Genomic DNA, 20,225 nt, shown 5'->3' with positions numbered 1-20,225 from the left:
CCCAGTTCCTTCGATTCCAATGTGTCTCCCGGATGGGAGGTAACGGAGCTAATCAGGCCAACAAGGGGTAACCCCCTGCCCAATCCTTTGTTGAAGCTGGGTCTCCAGGAGCCTGGAGTTGAGGCCCCATGGTGGCCTTCGGAGGCTGGTTGTTGCCCTGGAGGACACCCGGGCTCCCCTCCTCCTCACATTTCCACCTCCTGCAGCTGGAGGCCCAGCTGCACCGCCTCAGCGGCACCCACCAGGAGGCCAATGCAGAGAACCAGCAGCTTCAGGAGACTGAGCGTGACCTGGCTGGGCGACTGGAGGAGGTGCAGGGGCAGCTGCAGGCGACCAGGGGGCGTCTGAGTGCCACCAGGGGCCACGCGTCCTGGCAGGTAGAGGAGGAACCCAGGCAAGTAGCTGTCGCCCCTGGGCCAAGGTGGGGAGCAGGGCTTCCCGAAAACGGGGGAGGAAGGCTCTGAGTTCTCTGAGGCCCTGGTCGGCACGCAGAACACACACAAGGGCCTAGCATGGTGCCTGGCGCACAGTAGGTGCTTTACCCATCACAACTGTCACTGTCTCTGAATCTGACCCAGCTCCCCGTTGCCCCGACATCCCAGGTCTTGTAGCCCATAGTCACTGCCAGTGGCTTTGTGGCCTTTTAAACTTCACAACAATCCTGCCAGGCCGACATGCTCAGGCCCACTTCTCAGACAAGGGAACTAAGGCACAGAGAGGGGGGAAAGTCATGTGCCCAGTCCCACAACTGGGATTCAAACACACGCACACGCGCGCGCACACACACACACACACGCACACACACGGTCTAGCGTAGTAATGGATCCCAGGCAGACACTCACTCTACCTGTTACAGCTCAGAGGAGTGGGATGGACCAGAAAGGTCAGGGAAGGCTTCCTGGAGGAGGTGAGGCTTCACATAGGCCCTGAGAGATGGGCAGGATTGGATGAAGGGGAGGAATGGGGGTGCATGCAGAGTGAGAAGGACTGCCTGAGCAGAGACTGGGGAAAGGGGTCCCCTGTGAGGTGTTACCAATTGGGAGAGGTTCCTCTGACCTTAGCTTCCTAAACCCTTCCTAGTGTCCCCAGAGCAGGTGACGAGAAGGCTCTAGATGTCCAGGCAGTCTCCTCTGAGGAGGCTCCCCTGCCCGGACTGTTTGGGGAGGAGGATGACTGGCACCAGCTCCTGAGCAACTTCAACACCTCCTCGCGCAGAGCCCTGCAGCTCTCCTGGAGCCCACCTCCAACCCCGAGGACCCCTTCGGGGCCCCAGACACCCCGAGTAGTCAGGCAGATCTCCATCTCAGAGCCACATGCTTTGCTGCTTGGTCAGGAGGCCCCTTCAGATCTGGCCGGGGCCCCAAGGAGCCCCACTGTGGCGCCCTCCGGGGCCAAGGAAGGGAAAGGAGTGGGCCCAGATGAGCAGGACAGCAGACCAGAGCAGCCTGTCCAGCCTCGCAGCCTGGAACCTAAGGAGGAGTCAGCGCCTGGCCCTGAGGCCCTCTCCCACTGGAGTTTCCCAGGGGCCCCAACTGGGGAGTCAGGGAGCCTGGTGTCAGCTGCCCTCAAAATTCTCGTTCCTTTGGAGGATGCACCCCCTCCCCAGGCAATCTCCCCCACTCCCCAGGCCCCAGCTGGGCCCAGTGAACCGTTCCAGGCTTCCCACCCAGATGACAAGAGCCCCGGGCCTGGGGCTGTCTCAGACAAGAGGCCCAGGCAGAGCGAGGCCCTCTATCAGGACCCACACGTCCCTGGCCCTGAGCCAGGACTGGGGTCCCCAGGAGCCCGAGCCCTCACACTAGGGCCGAGTGGACCCTCCCAGGATCTGGAGCCTGTGGGTCAGCCTCCCACAGAGGGACTGGAGCAGGGCCAGCTGGGCCTGGGTGTGCAGGAGGGCCCTCCTGGGGGGCCAAGAGAAGCTCATGGCCAGGTCTTGGGGCCAGATGGGCTGCCTGCCCTTTCCCACGAGCGTCTGGAAGAAGAGCCCAGGGTGAAGGAAAGGAAACAGGTGGGCCAAGGAGGGCAAGACCTCAGTTCAGAGCAGTCAAGTGAGGCTCATGGCCTGAAAGCTGGGCATTCAGAACTCCCCCAGCAAGATCATCTGCTTGCTCCTCTCCTGTGTGACACACCACGGGCTGAGGCTGAAGCAGAAGCTCCTAGCACACAGCCACCTCCCCTGGACTCTCCCCAGGAGGGCGCTCAGCCTGGGGGTGGAGCAGGGCCCCAGGAGCACACGCAGAGCGCCCCCACCATGGTTGAGCTGGAAGCCCAACCCACGGCCTCCCCTACTACTGCTCGTGCAGAAGAACAAGGCTCCCTTCGATCCAGGGAGCCCACGGCAGATCACAGGCCTCCAGACCCACGAACTGACTCCACGGAGGCTGCGCCGACCTCATCCCCAGGGTCCTCCACCGCCGGTGAGCCTCCCGCCGACGCTGATTACCTCTTCCACGTCATCTTCCTGGGAGACTCAAACGTGGGCAAAACCTCCTTCCTGCACCTGCTGCACCAGAACTCCTTCGCCACCGGGCTGACAGCTACTGTGGGTAAGGGCCCACCTGGGAAGCAAGGCACTGCGGAGGGAGGGGAGACCCAGGGCCTGGCGCCCAGGAGCCAGAGGGGGGCCGCAGAGAGCCATCTCCCAGGGAAGCTGCAGGTTCTGTCCTGGCCACAGGCCCTGCATTAGACTTTATTTTATATGGGCATAATCTTACTATTTTACTAATTATCTCTAATTATAGGTAATTTGCTTTGCTGCATTGATCTGATTAGCTTATAATGCGTCACATCAACAAAGCACCCTGCAATTTAGGTGCCAGAACTGGCTGCTAGTGAAAACAAGCAAGTCCCCACCCACATGGCTTGTGGGCAGGCCACTGCAGGGTCCACGTTGCCTGCCTTTGTTCACGATTAGCCCCAGCCCCGTCAGCCAAGCCCTGGCAGGAAGTTGCCTTGGGCAAGTTGAGTATTTTACACAGAATGTATTTCTAGAGTATGGTCAGTTAGGACCTCAGATACCTGAGTTCAAATCCCATCTCTGTCACCGATGAGCAAGATGAACTTGGGCAGATTACTTAACCCCTCTGAGCTCCCAATCCCTCATCTGCATAATGGGGACAAGAGTACTGGCTTCTTAGAATAGTTGTAAGGATGAGTCAGTTACTACTTGTCAAGCTCTGAGAATAATATCTGGCATGTGGCAAGGGCTCAATAAATATTATTTTTATTGCTATTATTATAAGTAAATATTTGATCATGTCTAATTCAGCGGCCCCCCAAATAAGATGTTCCCAAACACAAAGACTCCTCTACCTACAAACTTTGGGATCTGTGACAATTTGGCATTGTATAGAGCCACAGAAATGCAAGCTCAGGAATGAACAGCGGACCCACTTAGGCACAGAGATGGGGGGAGGGGAATCCATGTGTTTGTGTCGTCAAGGTGCATGCCAACTGGGGACCAGGGCCAGACCAGTGGGTAGATGATAGTCTTCATGCAACAGTAGCTCCAAGATGGGTTCTCAGATTTTTTTCTGAGTCCTCCCCGGGGGAACCAGTTAAAAAGTCAGTGTCCTGGGGAACCGAGAACCCATAGCAGGCCTGGTCTGCTGTTGGGCAGGGTCACAGGGTCTGCAAGGCCACTGTTATGAATCACCTAAAGTCCTGGTTACTGACCACCTACAGTGCACCAAAGCATCTTCCAAGCCTCCTTCCTTACAGAACCCTCCCTATCTAACGGACCTGCCCCCATTATTATGTGATAAGAAGGTTCCACAGAATTCAATCAAGAAAAACACAGGTTGCGTAATTGTAAAAAGACAGGACAAGCCTGCACGCACTGCCGGGAGCGTCCGGGATCCAGGGGGGTGAGCCACATCGTTCCCGGGGCCAGCTGCGGTTTGGCGCCCCCTGGCGGCGGTCATCCACCGGGCTTCACCATCAATGGGGCCGATTCTGGCTTCCGCCGTCGAGAACATTGCTGCTCTCGGCCTCACCTCCTCCATTCCCACCCCCTCTCTCAGACGATAAGAACTCTAGCCTGCGGGCATTCGAGAACAGGGCTGGGTGGAGGACCAGAGCCAGAACCAATGGAGTTATAGCTCAATGTGCATTTTTGGCCAGGCTTTTCCATATCCCCATTTTACAGATGAGGGAAACAGATCAGTGAGGATCTGCTTAAGGGTCCTGCCCTTGCTGGGGCCCAAAGTTCAGACCCACGGTCTCCTGCCTTCAGGGCACATGCCTCACCCCAGAAGTTTTAGCCTGTGCTGGGTTCAGCACGACTCTCTCCCTGGGGCTGCTCCTGTTAAGTAGCAGATTCCTTGGGAGGAGACGACCGTTATATTCTTAGCGATTTGTGTGGGTAAGTTATAACATGTTTGGGGGACAGTATAGGGGACCACGTGGGTGGATTGAGGAGCGGGTGGGCAGGGAGGAGGAACAGTGGGCTTAATGCGGAGTTAGGAAAGGTGAGACACACTTGTTAGTCGTTCATAGACTACACGGTGGGGATTTAAGCCGAGGCTGGACATTATCACGGGAGTGGGTGGGGGGTCAGATAAGCTCAGAGGTTCCTGCAGACACTGGGCTTCCTAAGACGTTCAGGAAAGAGGGTAATAAAGGGAAGCGGATGCTACAGACAAATTTCTGCTTCACCATTTTGCTGAGTCAGGCCCCCCAGGCTGCCACTTCCTGCGGAGAGCATGGTGGGGGGCAGGCAAGGTTGCAACCACTGCCAGGGCAGCAGCAGGTGGAAAAGTGTCTACCAGCTCAGGGCTGTTATGAGGAGGCAGGCCTGACCTTGCTCTGTGTGTCCTAGGAGTGGATTTTCGTGTCAAAACTCTGCTGGTGGACAACAAATGCTTCGTGCTGCAACTCTGGGACACGGCTGGCCAGGAGAGGTAACGGGCACTGTCCCCGTTCGTGGTGTCAGGGCCCCGGGCTGAGCCTGAGGCACAGAGGGATGGAGGGCAGCCCTGACCTTGAAGACTCCACATAGGCAAGAGGCAACCAAGGGCCAAAAAGGCATCCACCCCCCTAAGGACTGAGGAGGTCGGGGAGGCAGAGAGGAGCCAAGCTCCAGCGGGCTGACTGAGGAGGCAGCAGAACCAGGGGCCCCTCAGCCTAGCATCCCAACGTGGCCCCCAGGGGACAGCTGCCTGATCTCCTGTCCCTTCCGAAAACGCCGGCCTGCCACTCTCCAGGTAGGCAGTAGCGATCAAAATTTAAAAGGCACCTCTTCTTTGACCGAGCGGCCCCACTCCCAGAAATTTGTTCTGCTGATAAACTCGTCCCTGACTGTAATAGCGGCTTATGTCCACAGCAGCATGGTTCATGTGGTGAAGCACCGGGAACGGTCTGACCAGTAGGACGGGTGGCCCAGCTGAATCAGTCAGAGCCGAGCTGCACAATCCGTAGAATACTATGAAGTCACAAAGAAAGACTGTGGACTCTCCCTATGCACCAATGGGGAAACAGCTCCAAGACATTTTGTTTTTATTTTCTAAAAGATTTTATTTATTTATTTATTTATTTATTTATTTATTTATTTATTTGAAAGAGAGAGAAAGAAAGAGAAAGCATGAGTGGGGAGGGGCAGGGGGAGCGGGAGAGGGAGAAGCAGGCTCCCCACTGAGCAGGGAGCCCGACATGGAGCTCGATCCCAGGACCCTGGGATCATGACCTGAGCCCAAGGCAGACGCTTAACCGACGGAGCCACCCAGGTGTGCCCCCAAGACATTTTATTAACTGGGAAAGGGGGAGGGGGATGATAGAGTTTTCACTGGGTACTCTTTGGTACCTTTTGAAACTCTAGCCATGAGCACTGTTACCTATTCAACAGTCATACTGCCGTATGCACACTCTCTGTAGGAAGCGCTTAGAGGCAGGAAACGTTAATTCTCCCACTCTGCGGATGAAGTAGCTGAGGCCTGGAGAGGCCAGGGTGAGGGGTCCGCCCACCAGGCCCAGTCTCACGCAGACTGTCTGGGCAGGTACCACAGCATGACTCGGCAGCTGCTCCGCAAGGCTGATGGAGTGGTACTCATGTACGACATCACCTCCCAGGAGAGCTTCGCCCACGTGCGCTACTGGCTGGACTGTCTCTGGGTAAGCAGCCATCGTAGCCACCTGCAGATGGCTGTTGGGGTTGGCCCCGGTTTGTGGAGTCAAGAGGGAACTTGTATCCTGCCCACGCCCCCTTTTTCCCCAGGACTACAAATGACACGACAGACACGTGGGTGATATGACCCACTGAAGGCATGTGGCTGGATGAGCTGGGAGCATAGTCATAGGAAGAAACCACAACCACATAGTACAGCCTCCAAAACAAACTGCTTCCTTTATCCCCCAAACATTTCTTTCCTGTATACAGCAGCTCGGTGATGTCTTCTTAATGCCTGGGGATAATGCAAGTCTAGTACTACTCTAGGTGACAATTCCTCTGTCCACACATCTCTAGTTCTTTCCCCCATGTACTCAACTGAGACATATATACTGAAATTCTGCAGTATGTACTAGCACAGCAGAGGGGTATGAAGAAAGACATGTTGTCTTCTCTCTGGAAGTTTCTAGTCTAGTTGAAGAGAAGCAAAAGCAGTAAGATAAGGTAATGAATGAAGGAGGCTGGGCTCTGAGTCTGACAGGACCTAGGTTTGAATCCCAACTACCCTGCCCCAACTCTGTCATCTTGGACAAGTGACTTAACCTCTCTGAACTTCAATTTTCCAACTTCCCTCATACAGTTATTAGGATTAATTGATAAAATTGCCTTTAGGACAACACTGGGTATGTGGTAAGCACTCAGTAAACAGAAGCTAGTCGTCATTGTCGTCATCATGAAACAATTAGGAAATGAGCCAAGCCAGCCTGTGTAATCAAGCGTTGGGCTGTTCAGCACAGGCAAGAAGAGAGGAGCATGGGCAGGAACAATCCTGGAAGGCTTCCTGGGGGAGGCAGCTTTGAGGCTGTCCTTGGAAAATGGGTGACATGTTTGCAGGCAGAAAGGAAGGGCAGACTCACTGTAGATTGAAGGGAAGATGTCATGGGTGGGGGAAGGGTGTGGAGTGAGTGTGACACGGAAAGGCGGCGGAGGGGGTGTGTACCCTGTCAGCTTCCTGGAGGGCAGGGCCAAATCCAGCCAGGGCCTAGCACGGCAGAGCAGGCCCTCAACATGTGTGGCTGAGGGCATGTGTTCAATACGCAGGAATCAGGGGCCGACGGGGTGGTCATCCTTCTCCTCGGAAACAAGATGGACTGTGAGGAGGAGCGGCAGGTGCCCATTGAGGCTGGGCAGCAACTGGCCCAGGTGAGCACCTGGACATCAGCCCCACACCCAGCCTGGACTGGACAGACCCCTCCCTGGAGGGTAGTGAACAGGTCCCCCTGGCCTGGGCAACTGAGAAGGACCCACTGCCCGTTTCTGCCCCTGCCCTGCCAAAGGCTGGGTCAGAGTGGACAGCAACCTGGCCCCCTCTGCCTCCCCCCCCCCCCCGTTCTTAGACCCAAACATAAGGCTGTCTCAGCGGGCATGACATTGACCCTCACGTTGAATTAGCAGATCCCCACACAACATTCTGACCTATATAAAAATATCGTCAGAGTAAAAAAAAACGTTTTAAAAGCTTCACTTAAAATTCCCAATCAAATCTGAATTTTCTCTCTGGTCTCTAATTAACAGAACATTCCTTCTAATTTATTCTATCTTAGGACCCAAATTCTTCCCTGGCAAGATTGCATCAAAAGCCCCACCAGCAGACAGTGGATACTATTTATTTATGAATAGAAGTTGACCACATTCCAGAAACTCTGGAGAATAATAAGGAAGGAAAAAAGAACCCAGCCCTTACCCCACCTCTACCACAGCCCCTCTCGGCATTTCCATCTTGTATTTCTTTCCCCTTCTCTCCTTTCTCAGAATCATGAGGTCATCATTGTGGCTCCTGGTTGGCGGGATTTTTTTCCCCCTTAAATGTAGTGGCTCATCTCTTTGACATAGTAATTCCTCCTCTAGCAATTTATCCTAAGGAAAGAATCAGAAATAATAATCCCTAAGAGAATAGCATAATGGATACCCACGTATAATGTATAATCAAGCATGTTTATATGAGGATGTTCTTTACAGCATTATTTATAAGAACAAACATTTGGCAGCAGTTGGTGGTTAAGTTGTGGAGGTTCACGTGAGAGGCTAGCATTTGCCATTAAGAATCCTGCCGGAAAAATGTCCGAGGGCGTGGAGGAAATGCTCACAATGAAATGTGGACTCAGAAGAACAGCTGCAAGCCAGGGTTTAGGTTGGGTTGAACCCTGCGAGGTTGCTGATACTCCATGGGGCCTGCCTGCGCCCCCGGGTTCCTAGGGTTTAATCCCACAGTGCGATGATGTGGAGCCCCCTCGCCTCCAGGAAAAGGGTTCTGTAAAACAGGACGGAAATATATATCAAACGCTAACAGGAGGGGTTTATATTTTGCTCTTACACTTTTTGAATACTGTATTTTCTAATATTCCGTCCCCTCCCTAGCTGAATTTTTTTTATTTTTTTTGAAATCAAAAAAGCATAACTAACAGTTTAAAATGTCCCCAAGGGACGTTTCTCCAAGTTGGGACATAGGCTTCCCGCCATCACTCCGAGCGAGGGCTGTGGAAAGTCTCCAGGGTGGCATCTTTGACCGGTGGCCAGCGCGGAGGAGGGGGCGCGGGGGGGGGGGGGCGTAGGGGGCGGGGCTGCCTCCCACCCCCATTCGGGGTTGGCCCAGGGGCGCACTGGGTGGGGCTCTGTCTGCTAGGCTAGACCACCAGGGCTGGCTGGGGCGCTCAGAGGGCTCTCCCAGGGCCCCCACACCCTTGTCTGCCTGCAGGAGCTGGGGGTCTCCTTTGGAGAGTGCAGCGCTGCCCTGGGTCACAACATCCTGGAGCCCGTGGTGAACCTGGCCCGGTGAGTGCCCCCCGCTGCCCCCCACCCAGAGTCCCCTGGGCAGCCTCCAGAGCCCTCCTGTGGGAAGGGAAGGCCCACTCTGAGGAAGCCCCGTGAAGCCACAGAGGGAAGGAGAGAAAGCACTGTGCGGAGAGTCTGAGTCCAGTTCTACCAGTTCCGCCGACCGTGTGGCCTCCTGAGAGGCTCACACGCTCTCTCAGCCTCAGCCTGCTTTCTCGTCTGCACAGTGTGGTGAGGCAGAGGGTCACCTTCCTGCTCTCCACTTTCTAGTCACTTCCACTGGATTTGGGTTTTTTTAATTTTTAATTTTTCTTTATTTACTTAAGTAATCTCTACACCCAATGTGGGGCTCCCACTCATGACCCCAGGATCACGAGTCTCATGCCCTTCCGACTGAGCCAGGCAGGTGCCCCAACTTCCACTAGATTTAGAATAACATCCAAACGCCTGGGAATGGCCTTCATCGTCGGAGGTCCGGTCTCCACGCACACACATGCGCACTCACTCGCTCAGCTTCAGCCCCTCAGGGGGGCGGTCCCTGACCACTCTCCGTCCCCCACTCTTCTGGATCCCTGTTTCCTGTTTGTGTCCTTCAAAGCCCTTCTGGGCAAACTGTAATTATGTGTGCATCTGTCCGGCTCCCGGTTGGGGGCTGCCTCCTCCCGGAGGCTGTGGCTCCAGGAGGGCAGGGCCAGGTCTGTTTGGTCCCCCTCCCTCCACACCCAGGGCCTGGCACATAACGGGAGCCAAATGAATGAAGGAAATGAGTAAGGTGGAAGGGGTCCTAGGCCAGACGACCTGGAAGCCCCTTCTGCGACAAAGCAGCCAGGGTGAGTCTGCGAAACCGCTCACCTGATCACGCCGTGATGTCCTCTGATGGACAACTGCTCAACAGCTTCCCTTTGCCTCAGGACAAAAGCCCAAGTTCCTGAATGTGGCTTCCAGGCCCCCAGGGCCCTGAACCCCTGTAGCCTCAAGGCTTCTTTCTGGCCAGTCTTTAGGCTTTGTGATTCGGCAGTGCAGTGGTCCGCACTCAGTAAATATATCATGAGTGAATGAATGAATGAGCTTCTTTTATTTCCCCAACCCCCAAGCTCTCTGCCTCTCACTGAGCCTTTGCCCTCTGCCCGGAATGCACCCCCCCCCCCACTCTTTGCTGCTAGCAAACCCTTCTCCACTGCTTGGTCTCAGCTCTGACACTGCCTCCTTCCTCCTTCGAGGACCTTCGAGGACACGTCCTTCTGTGTGCTTCCTCATTCCTGGGTTCTGATGGCCCCTTCTCTCTCTGGCTCCTCATCTCTCGAGACAAGGACATGCTGGCTTCGTTGTCCTATTCAGAGTCCCTCGCACAGTGCCTGGTGCACAGGAGGCTGGAAAGAATGCTAGGAAAGAGACAGAAGACCAAAGTCTCCGTGGCCCCATTTTTCGGGTGCCGTGTGGGATGCAGCGCAAGGGCAGGGCAAGGGGGAAGAGAGGAAGCTCGGGGTGCTCAATCCCCCAGCCCCACAGCTGCACCCACGGGCCCCTTCCTGCCCTGCTGCCCCTGGAAGGGGAGACAGAGGACTGATGTCTGGTGTCATCATACAGGGCCCTCAAGATGCAGGAGGACCGCCTGAAGGACTCACTGGTGGAGGTGACCCCCAAGAGGCCACAGAAGAGAGCTGAATGCTGCTTCTGACCCTCCAGCCCAGCCAGGGGTGGGGGGACAGCCACCCCTGGGGTTTCCTGCCCCACCTTGCCAGGATGCAGCCATGACAGAGATGGCCAGCTTAGAAGTTCAGGACAATCCCCCTCAGGTCAGGACTTGGATCCCAGGGCAGGGGCTGTGCTAAGGCTGCCCTTTGCACTCTGAAGAAGGATTTGAGGGGGTGGTGGGTAGTGGGGGTGGTGGTTAAAACTTTCAAAAGAAAGAAAAAGTCAAAAATGAATTAAGGAAAACACACCATATTATTGGCCACACATCTCTGTGGGGTAAAATCATAGGGTGAATGTGTGGGGGTGTTATTGCCCTTTTTATATGTATTTTTATTTCTAGATCTTCTGCAATGCCTGGGTATTCCTTACATAATGCGAAATAAAACTAAGCGTCACGGGGAGGGAAAGAAACTTTCCGAGGAGCTTGCTTTGGGGCTGATTACTAAGTGCTGCAACCTGTTAATTACGAGACGCTTTATTAAAGCAGCCCCACTGCTCCATGCCTGCGAAGCTCGTGAGCCTTGTCTCTCTCACCACCTGTTTGCGAGCATCAAGTCTCTTCCGAGCAGACTCTGATTCCTGAGGAAGAGCAGTGTTTCGATGGCCCCTGATAGGCCCTATTCCCCCCGTCTCCCTGAGCCCCAACCCCACTCCCTTTCCCCAAGACCTGCCTCTAAGGGGTCATAGTCAGGCATCCCACCCCCTGCTCTAATGTCGTGATGTCACCTGGTGCAGCCCTCTGCCCTGGTCTGTGGCCTGCGGAGCAGCAGAGAAACTAGATTCAGATCACTCGCGGGTTACCTTTTGGAGCTTTGGTTGGAGTTCCCAGAACCACCTACCATTCGCCTCCTGGAAGGTGGCTGCCCGCTATAAGCTGGGCTGGGGTCCTCAGTGCCCTTAAGGAGGCTGCTTTGAGAGATGGCCCCTCATTGTTGGACTGTCTTCCATCATGTACGTTTGCTGCAACTGTTGTCCCTGTCATCTTAACTGTCAACCGCAATGATGCTCACCACGTCCTGCAGCCCGGTGCATGCAGGACCCTGAGCAAGTAATCCTTCAGTACTGGGGAATCAGAGGAAACTCCAGTTTCACAGAGAGACAAGCAGAGACTGTTCGAGAGACAGAGGTACAGAGCGAGAGACCGCAAGAGAGAGAGAGGGCAGGAGGTAGAAGACAGAGCCTTCCGACTGGCTTAATCATTCTCCAATCTTTGCCCCATCCCTCTGCTCAGTTCCGAAAGGGATGCCTCTGCAGCAGTGAGCTCTTTGTCATTAGAGGCACACAAGGGGAAGTCGGGTGACACTTTGGCAAGAGGCAAGGTAGAAAAGATTCAGGCGTCAGAAGCCACCAGAGGTTGGATCAGGTGCCCTAATGGACCCCATTCAGCCTCTAGTCAATATGCAGGATGATTTTGTGATCCAGCTTGTTCTCTTACTGGCGTCCCTCACTGATTCTTTCTTATCCCCAATGTCTTCTCCCTTCCTGGATCCTCTCTGTCAGCCCACAAGCCTCCCCCTGCTCTGAGCAGTTTCTAGGCTATAGTAGGTTCTAAGACAGACAGACAGGGAGAGGTGGGCTGGAGTGAGTGATGCCTGGCCATGGGCGGGGGTGGGGGGGCCGGTCCTGCTGTTGCTAATGGCTCTCTCTGGGGTCTGGGGACCTGGCAGGCCCCGACAGCTCTGCCCTGTAGGCCAGCGAGTTAATGAGGCAGGTAAGCAGGGTGTGATTCCTGGGGGAGCCAGTAGAGCGGATAGAGTCCCCCCTGTCCTTCGGAGGACCTGAAGGTGTCCCCCGGGCCCGCCCCTCCCATCTCAGCTCTGCCCCAGCTGTGGGCAGCCGGCTCAGGTTCCCTAGAGGTGGGGTGCGAGAAGGGACCACACACCTGCCCTGAACCGTCTCAGCTTTCTCTGGCAAGATCCAGCTTCTGCGTAGAGCAGAGCTGTGGAGGGGCCGCCAGCCCTGCTTGATGTCAGAGGCCCCCAAGTCAGCAAGCAGGGCCCAGGAACCTCAGAGCAGCAGGATGCACATGAGAGCAGCAGGAGGGACTCAAGGTAGATTTCAGAGTGAACTTCCAGGCAAGTGGTGAGTTCTCAGGGCATGTCTGCCACGGGGGCTCTGGTCACACCTTAGCTTGAGGCTGATTAAGATAAGGAGGGCCAGACTGGGCTGATAGGGCTCAGGATGTGGAGTGAGAAGGGGAGGGCAGGGGGACAAAATGGAGCCTGGACAGAGGCGTTAGGGGAGAGAGCTTTTTGGAGCTGAGGGTGGGCAGGAGCCGAACAGCCCACATTTACAAAGCACCTACTTCGTGCCAGGCACTATTCTGAGCACCTAACTTGTCCTACCCCATTTAATCCTCACATCAACCCTAGGAGATGGGGCTTGCTTATCCCCACTTCACAGATGAGGAAAATGAGGCACAGAGGATAAGTAGCTTGTCCACAGTCAACGCAGCTAGAAAGTGGTACAGCGGGGCTTTGAACCCAGGCCCCAGCAGCCACAAGCTTCACCACGAACTTAGGGGCCTTCTTATAGGAAGATAAATATTTATTTTTTTTTTAAGATTTTATTTATTTATTTGAGAGAGAGAGAATGAGAGAGAGCACAAGAGGGAAGAGGGTCGGAGGGAGAAGCAGACTCCCCGCTGAGCAGGGAGCCCGATGCGGGACTCGATCCCGGAACTCCAGGATCATGACCTGAGCCGAAAGCAGTCGCTTAACCAACTGAGCCACCCAGGCGCCCGATAAATATTTATTTATTGAGTTAATGGGCAAGTTTCATCCCAAGAAAGCTAGGGATTCTGGCCTGGTTTGTGGGGTGTCAGGTGGAGACACTGGCCCCTGGGCTAACTCTGGGATGTCTAGACCCCGTTTCTCAGCCTGACCCCCTCAATCGGGAGCTCCCCATGTCCTCAGCCTGTAGGATGGAGTGAGGGTGGGGAGGAAGCTGGGGTGCAGCTCTTCCCCCAACCCTGCCAGCTAACCAGCCCAGCACAGCCAGAGAGGGCAGGCTGCTCTGCCCTGGAGAGTCCTCTGGGATCTTTCGAAAATGCCAAAGCCCAGACCAGCCAAATCCCGTCCCTGGGTTGGGACCTGTGGATTAGTATTTTTGAAATTCCCCAGGTGATCCCACTGTGCAGACAAGCTTGGGAACCCCTGACAGGGGCTTCACGCCTTCTCAAAGCCCCTGCATATCCACCTTCTTGCTTGAACCTCAAATTAATATCTGCCTGTTTCATAGGCAGGCAAGGCTTTGTTTAAAAAAAAAAAAAAATATATATATATATATATAGGGCACCTGGGTGGTTCAGTCGGTTGAGCATCCGACTCCAGATTTTGGCTCAGGTCATGATCTCTGCGTTGAGTCTTGAGATCAAACCCACATCGGGCTCTGCACTCAGCAGGGAGTCCGCTTCTCTCCCTCTGCCCCTCCCCCAACTCTCTAAATAAATAAATAATAAATTAATCTAAAAAATACACACACACACCCCAAATTCAATTTGTTCTCCCTGCAGAAATTGTAAAAATAAATGACAAAGAGGAAAATGAAAATTACCTGCACCACCCCCCTTTGTAGCAGTTGACATCTGTTTTATTTTATTTCCTTCCTTTTTCACAGTTAAGGAAACCGAGGTAGGGAAACTGGGTAACTTTCCCAAAGTCACGGAGCTCCGAAGTAGCCGAGTCGGGATTCGAACCCGGGGCGCTGACCGAGGCCGTCCGGTCGGGTTGTTGTGAGGTCTCAAGTGACTGACTCCCGGCAAGGGCCCCCACGGGATGCAGGGGGCTGTGAAAGGAGGGGGGCTATCCAGGGAAAGAGGAAGGTGGCCCTCGGGCTGGTTTCGACACTGTCCTTGTGTGTCCGGAGCGGGAGCCTGGAACAGGGGCGGAGCCCAAGGCCATGTTCACCGCCGCCGGGCTCACGGCGGCACCCCAGCAACTGCCCCGACGGCTCTTCTCCAGGCTCTGCGGCCTCATCCTGCTGGCGGGGCTGCTGGCCAACGGGCTGATGCTGCTGGTGGCGGCCCGGGACCCAGGCGCCTCCTGGCCACTCCACGCCCTGACCACCAGCCTCATGGTGAACATCACGCTGTCCGACCTGCTATTCCTGGCCTGCGTGGTACCCATGCTGCCGCTGAGCTTCCTGCGGCCCAACTGGTGGCTGAGCCCTGTCATCCGCACCACCAGCTGGGCCACCAACAGCACCACCGCGTTCTGCACCTTCTACGGCATGGTGGCCACGGCTTTTCTGCGCCACGTGGCCGTCGCCCGGCTGATATGGCCCTCCCGGCTGGCCAGGGCGCCGCCTGCTGCTCCATGGGGCCATGTGGGTCCTGGGCCTTGCCGCGTCGTTGCCCACCTGGCTGTTCCAAAGCGTGGTGGTGCAGGAGGGGGGCAGCAGGAGTCCGGGCCTGCCTCTTGCGTCCAAGCCCAGCCCAGACCTCCTGCTACTTCACCCTGCTGGGAACCTGGCCTTCCCGCCTTGCATGTGCGGGCTGGGCTGCTCTTTCAGCCATGTGGGCTGGCTCATGTGGACACAGCCTCGTGGTCCCAGGGGGGAGAGCCTCCAGGAGCACCGGGAAAACACAGGGCTCATCCTTGTGGAGCTGGTGATCTTTGTGCTGATGTGGGGGCCCTGCTCCGTGCTGGGCTATGTGGCAGCCGTGGGTGGCCGGCCTGCCACGCTGGTGGCTTTCGTGGCATCCAGCCTCTGCACCATCCTGGCCTGCTCCAATTGTGCCGTCAGCCCCATCCTCTGCTTACTCTTACTATTATCATCATCTTATTTTTATTAATTCAGGAGCATTTGAGGTGAGGGGATAAGAGGTTGGTAAAGGGATTCCAAAGGCAGAGAAGTGGGTAAAGGAATGACCCAGAGAATGACAGCCCAGGTCCTTAATCCTGAAGGCCTGGGGAGCGAATGGGGGTGAGGGGAGGAGACAGCTGCAGCTGGGGTGGGGGCCCAGAGGCCAGGAGAGCTTTTCAGGGACCTCTCCCTTCTTTGCCTGCCCTCCCCTAGCTCGGTCACACACACACCTCTCAGCCCAACAAGGGAATACAAAGTCAACCTTGGAGCTGTGAATTTCTGAACGCCCTCCTTTCTTCTCTGTGGTTTCTCTTCCCAGTGTGGCACGCCCCCTCCTTCTTTCCTGAGCAACTGAAGGTCTCCACCTCTCCTACCCCATCTCCTCTGAGAAGTTCCCAAACTCTAGGCCCTCCCTCTGGCCTCCTGGGAACAGGCCTCAGAATCTGTGTTAGTCTGGGAACCAGGGAGATTGTCTTTACTTAAAGTCCCAAGACAACATGTTCTGCTTGGTAACAGTGTTACAGCTAAACACACACACACACACACACACACACTCTCTCTCTCTCTCTCTCTCTCTCTCTCTCTCTCTCCCTCTCCCTCTCTCTGTCCCCATGGTCAAAACCGGTCTCTTTGCTGCAGGACTTACAGAGCCTTGAATACCCTAAAGGCCATTAGGGTTCTCTGAGATGGGCTCAGAGTAGGCAGTTTCCCAAAATCCATGCGAAAGAACCAGTGTTCTGTGGAACACACCTTGAGAAATAAGCCAGGAGAGAAGCCACAGTGTCAAGCACAGTAAAGATGCACTCAGCAGCGTCTCTGAGACTTGATTCCCCTGCCAGGTGGGCATCTCCTCTCGACACTTTCCCACAGGTGCCCAAGGTGAGGCAAAATGGGTTATTGGTTCTGGGAACTTTCCTCTTCCCAAGCTATGACCCCACCCGGTTCTCACTCAGAGCGTACCAGAATGCAAGTCAGAGGGGTATCTAATTGTAGGGACAGCCACGAATCAGCTCTAATTTACCATAAAATCATAAGAAGTAAATAAGTCCCAAACTTTGGTATAATTAGTACCAAATTTCTTGTGATGTGCAGAATGGGAATGGCTGGCTGGAGGGCTAATCTGACTGTGAGCTTGCCCAGAGGAAGGAGAAGTCCCCTTTCCCTGTGATCCTGGGCTCTAATGGCCACAGCAACTTATATATGAAGAGGGGCCAGGAGGAGAGAGGTGGTGTTTATTGTGCTCAAGTGCCTCCCATCTGTACACGTCACACACTTCACGTGGGCATATCTCTAGGCCCCGCAGTCTGTCCACACACTAACCCCGCAAGGAAAGAGGAATGGTCCCATCGAACACAGGAGCAGGAGCTCATCCCGGGCACATGGCCCGTGAGTCGTCCAGGCTGTGCCAGGAGCGCCCCTTTGGTGCCCACAGACCCTGGCCCCTCCCACGGGCTTGGCATCGGTAGCCCAGGGTGGTAGGATTTCCTTGCTCACTGCTCCAAAGTAGGGGTCACTCTCAGAGGGTGCAACCGTGTGTGAATCAGTGTCTTCAAACCTGAGCAGAGCCTGGCACTGGTGCTCGGTAAATACTTGTGGAGCGATGAGTCAATGAGTGATCAAATGCAATAAAGTGACCTACTTGTTTTCGAGAATAATCTGATCATGTTACTCACCTCTCTCACCTCCTAGCTGGCTCCGTTTCACTCAGAGTAATGCTGAAGCCCTTACCATGGCCTACAAGGCTCTATGCATTCTGGATTCTTCACCTCCCTAATCTCATCTCCTGAACTATCCCCCCACCCCGCCCCTCTTAACACAGCTCCAACAGCACAAGCCTCCCTGCTGTCCTTGCCATGAAGTATGCTCCTACCTCAGGGCCTTTGCACTCACTGTTCCTTCTACTTGGAGCCCTCCTGCCCTGGATACCAGCCTGCCTCCTTCTCTCATTTCCTTAGGGCTCATCTCAACCTTCGCCTCCTCAGAGAGGCCCTCCGTGACCACCTCATCTAAAATGCCACCCTGTCCCTCTCCAGCCCCTTCTTCTCTGTTATTTGTCTTTGTAACTTTTTTTTTTTAAGATTTTATTTATTTATTTGAGAGAGAGAGAGTGAGAAATAGAGAGCACGAGAGGGAAGAGGGTCAGAGAGAGAAGCAGACTCCCTGCTGAGCAGGGAGCCCGATGTGGGACTCGATCCCGGGACTCCAGGATCATGACCTGAGCCGAAGGCAGTCGCTTAACCAACTGAGCCACCCAGGCGCCCCTGTCTTTGTAACTCTTACCACCACCTGAAATTAGGTTATCTACCTATTTGTTTATGTGCTTACTGGGTTTTACCCTGTCTTATTTGTGTGTCTGTTGTAAGCTCTGTGTGGAGACAGGGCCTGCATTTTGTTCATTGCTGCATCCCAAGTCACCAGCACAGGCCTTGGTACATTGTAGTTGCTCGGGAAATCCTTATCGAACAAAAGAATGGGAGAGAGAGAGAGCGAGGAGAACCCGGACCCTGTCAAACAGCAACACATTTGCTATTTTCCACAGGAGAAAGGAAAACAAGGAACTTTACTAAAAGAACCAAGTTTACTTCAGTTTTAAGGCAAATTCCACACAGAGACTGCCTCAGAGACGGGCACAGGACCAGACAGCGTAGAAACACCACCATCATGCATGACAGGAAGGGAAGTGGTGTGGGGCAGCGGACAGAGGGGGCCTGGTGTCCACCCAGGCATGGGATGTGGAGTGGGCTGAGGAGCCCCATGCTGCGGGAGGGGCGCACATGCACGACTTGCTCCCTGTGTGGGTAAAGGCTGGGCAGCTCGGTGGGCCCGGGGGTGAGATCACCCTTCTCACCTTCCCCACAGCAGAGGCAGGGGCTTAGGCTCAGACACCAGAGCCCAAGGCTGAAGGACTAGGGTGGACTTGAGGTGACAGGATGGAACAGGGTGACCTTAAGGGCCAAGACGGCCTGGAGTAAGCAGTCACACTGCTGAGGAGTGGGACGGGGGAAGCTGGGCATGGCATGAATGGACTCTCAGGACACCAGAGCTGAAGGCAAACCTGGGACCATCTGGTCAACCCTCTTGCCCTACTTCTGAGTCCCAGAAGGCAGAAGGGCCTTCCTTGGGTTCTCACAGGCAGGGGCTGTATGCAGGACTCGAACTCAGAACTCCTATCTCTGTGGGAGAGAGGGGCAGTGTGGGAGTGCTGGGGCTGGACTGTTCCAAGGCCTCCAGGGGGGCAGCAGAGGACTGGGCTCCAAGGGCCCCAGGCCGCCTTGGCAAGAGAAGGGGATGCCTGGAGCCAGGAGTCAACTGTAAGGTGCCTGTGGGCCCACACCACAGAGAGGCCTGTGGATCTGTGTATCTAAAACCAGTGTCATTCTTGGCCTGAGAGGCACCAGAAAGGACTCTGTGCCTGAAAAGCCCCCATTCCTAGCCTATCATGTGGCCTACGGCCTCCCATCACACAGCCTCCCCTTCATGGGTCCGCTGGGCACCCGTGGCATGCAAGTGTCCTGGGAGGGGCCACATGTTCGGGCATCCCTGCAGACCCATCAGCCTCACAAGGTTCACTAGAAATAGGGATGGGGGAGATACTGGGGGGGGGGGGGAAGGGGCCAGGGGCCAGGTGTAGGGGTAGACTGCACAGGAGGAGGAGAGCGCCTAGGGCCCCGGAGGAGAGAGGCCCAGCTCAGGCTTCAGGGCCACAGAGGAGCAGATGGGAATGCCCAGGTGGGCTGAGGGGGACCCCAATCCTCCTGATCATTAACCCTTTCCTGGCTGGGCTAAAACCAGATGTCACGGGGACATGAGAAGAGCAGGGGCCCGGAACCTCATCTCCACCACCCATACCCTCCAATTCCCCAGGTTTGGGCCCTGAGGCCAGGAAATGAGAGAGGAGTCTTCAGAGGCCCCATCCCCCCGCCGGCCTCCCAGGCACACACAAAAGGCACACACAAAGGCTAGGCATGGCATATTTTAAGGGGGGCTGGGGACCCCAGCTGTGCTTCCACTGCCCCACCCAGGGAGTCGCCTGCCACAGGCCAGGGGCCTTCAGGAAGAGTGCTCAGATGTGTGTGTGCAGGGGGGAGGCAGGAGGGGTGCGGGCTGGGGACCGTGGGGGTGAGGGCTCTGGGGCCGCAGGCGGGGGGCGCGGACGGATGCCCTGTGCCTTCATGTAGGACACCAGCTGGTCAGGGATCTCGGCCAGCACATCGCGGGCCAGGCGTGCCATGCTCAGCACGTGGTTGCCCGTGCGGTCCACGTAGTCCCTGAAGGGCACGAACTGGCCAGAGGAAAGGCACGGTCAGGCCGGGTCTCTGGCTGGACCCCAGCCGCCCCCACCCCAGTCTCCAGCCTCGGGACCCTGTCCCACGCCTCCCCAGCCTCTGCCCTCTCCACTCAGCCCCTCCGCCTGCTGGTGAGTACTGAGAGGCTGTTCTCTCATTGACTCAACAGTTACTTATGGATCACCTATCCCATGCCAGGATGCACCCCTGAACAGGAACCCTTAAGCTCTGAAGTCTTGGCACCAAGCACAGGGACTCAGCCAGCGCTTGGAAAATGCTGGATGAAACCCCTGGCTTCTGGGAAACCGGCCTTCCCATCTCCCCCAACCTCTCTGTCTCCTTTGCTCTGCTTCTCCTCCTCCGTCTCTGAGCCAAAACCTAAAGTCGGGCCCCTCTGGCTTCCTCCCAGGGGCTGACCCCCCCAACCCCTTGAGTGCCTCAGCTCACTCTTGCCTCCAGGCCTTTCCATACATGGGTCTCCCCTCCCAGACTGCCCCTGCTCT

At 55.6% G+C, this 20,225-nt stretch overlaps 2 protein-coding genes and 1 pseudogene across 4 annotated transcripts in view; 2 read left to right on the top strand and 1 right to left on the bottom strand.

Annotated features, from left to right (window-relative positions):
• Positions 1-14,104, top strand: part of RAB44 (RAB44, member RAS oncogene family) — a 34,845-nt gene extending 20,741 nt beyond the window's left edge. Inside the window, exons 8-14 of one of the 2 annotated variants that reach the window (XM_028120598.2) lie at positions 207-394; positions 1,081-2,546; positions 4,820-4,901; positions 5,994-6,108; positions 7,205-7,306; positions 8,859-8,935; positions 10,523-14,104. In XM_028120598.2, the coding sequence (XP_027976399.2) occupies positions 207-394; positions 1,081-2,546; positions 4,820-4,901; positions 5,994-6,108; positions 7,205-7,306; positions 8,859-8,935; positions 10,523-10,613 (2,121 nt within the window). In that variant the 3' untranslated portion in view covers positions 10,614-14,104. Of the gene's footprint in view, positions 1-206; positions 395-1,080; positions 2,547-4,819; positions 4,902-5,993; positions 6,109-7,204; positions 7,307-7,707; positions 8,678-8,858; positions 8,936-10,522 lie in introns of those variants that run through there. The other variant, XM_028120599.2, reaches the window with a different exon arrangement.
• Positions 14,105-14,530: 426 nt separating this feature from the next.
• LOC114222071 (allatostatin-A receptor-like) lies at positions 14,531-15,425 on the top strand (annotated as a pseudogene).
• Positions 15,426-19,499: 4,074 nt separating this feature from the next.
• The window catches only part of CPNE5 (copine 5), an 87,407-nt gene continuing 86,681 nt past the window's right edge, over positions 19,500-20,225 (bottom strand). For both annotated transcript variants that reach the window (XM_088024367.1, XM_028120667.1), the window contains one exon: positions 19,500-19,718. In XM_088024367.1, coding sequence (XP_087880493.1) covers positions 19,500-19,718 — 219 coding nt within the window. The remainder of the gene's footprint in view (positions 19,719-20,225) is intronic.

Source organism: Eumetopias jubatus, unplaced genomic scaffold, assembly GCF_037043125.1.
Source record: "Eumetopias jubatus isolate StellerSeaLion01/CBP00866 unplaced genomic scaffold, mEumJub1_p1.0 scaffold_6, whole genome shotgun sequence".
NCBI classification, from domain to species: domain Eukaryota; kingdom Metazoa; phylum Chordata; class Mammalia; order Carnivora; family Otariidae; genus Eumetopias; species Eumetopias jubatus.
This window is presented reverse-complemented; position numbering and strand designations above follow the sequence as displayed.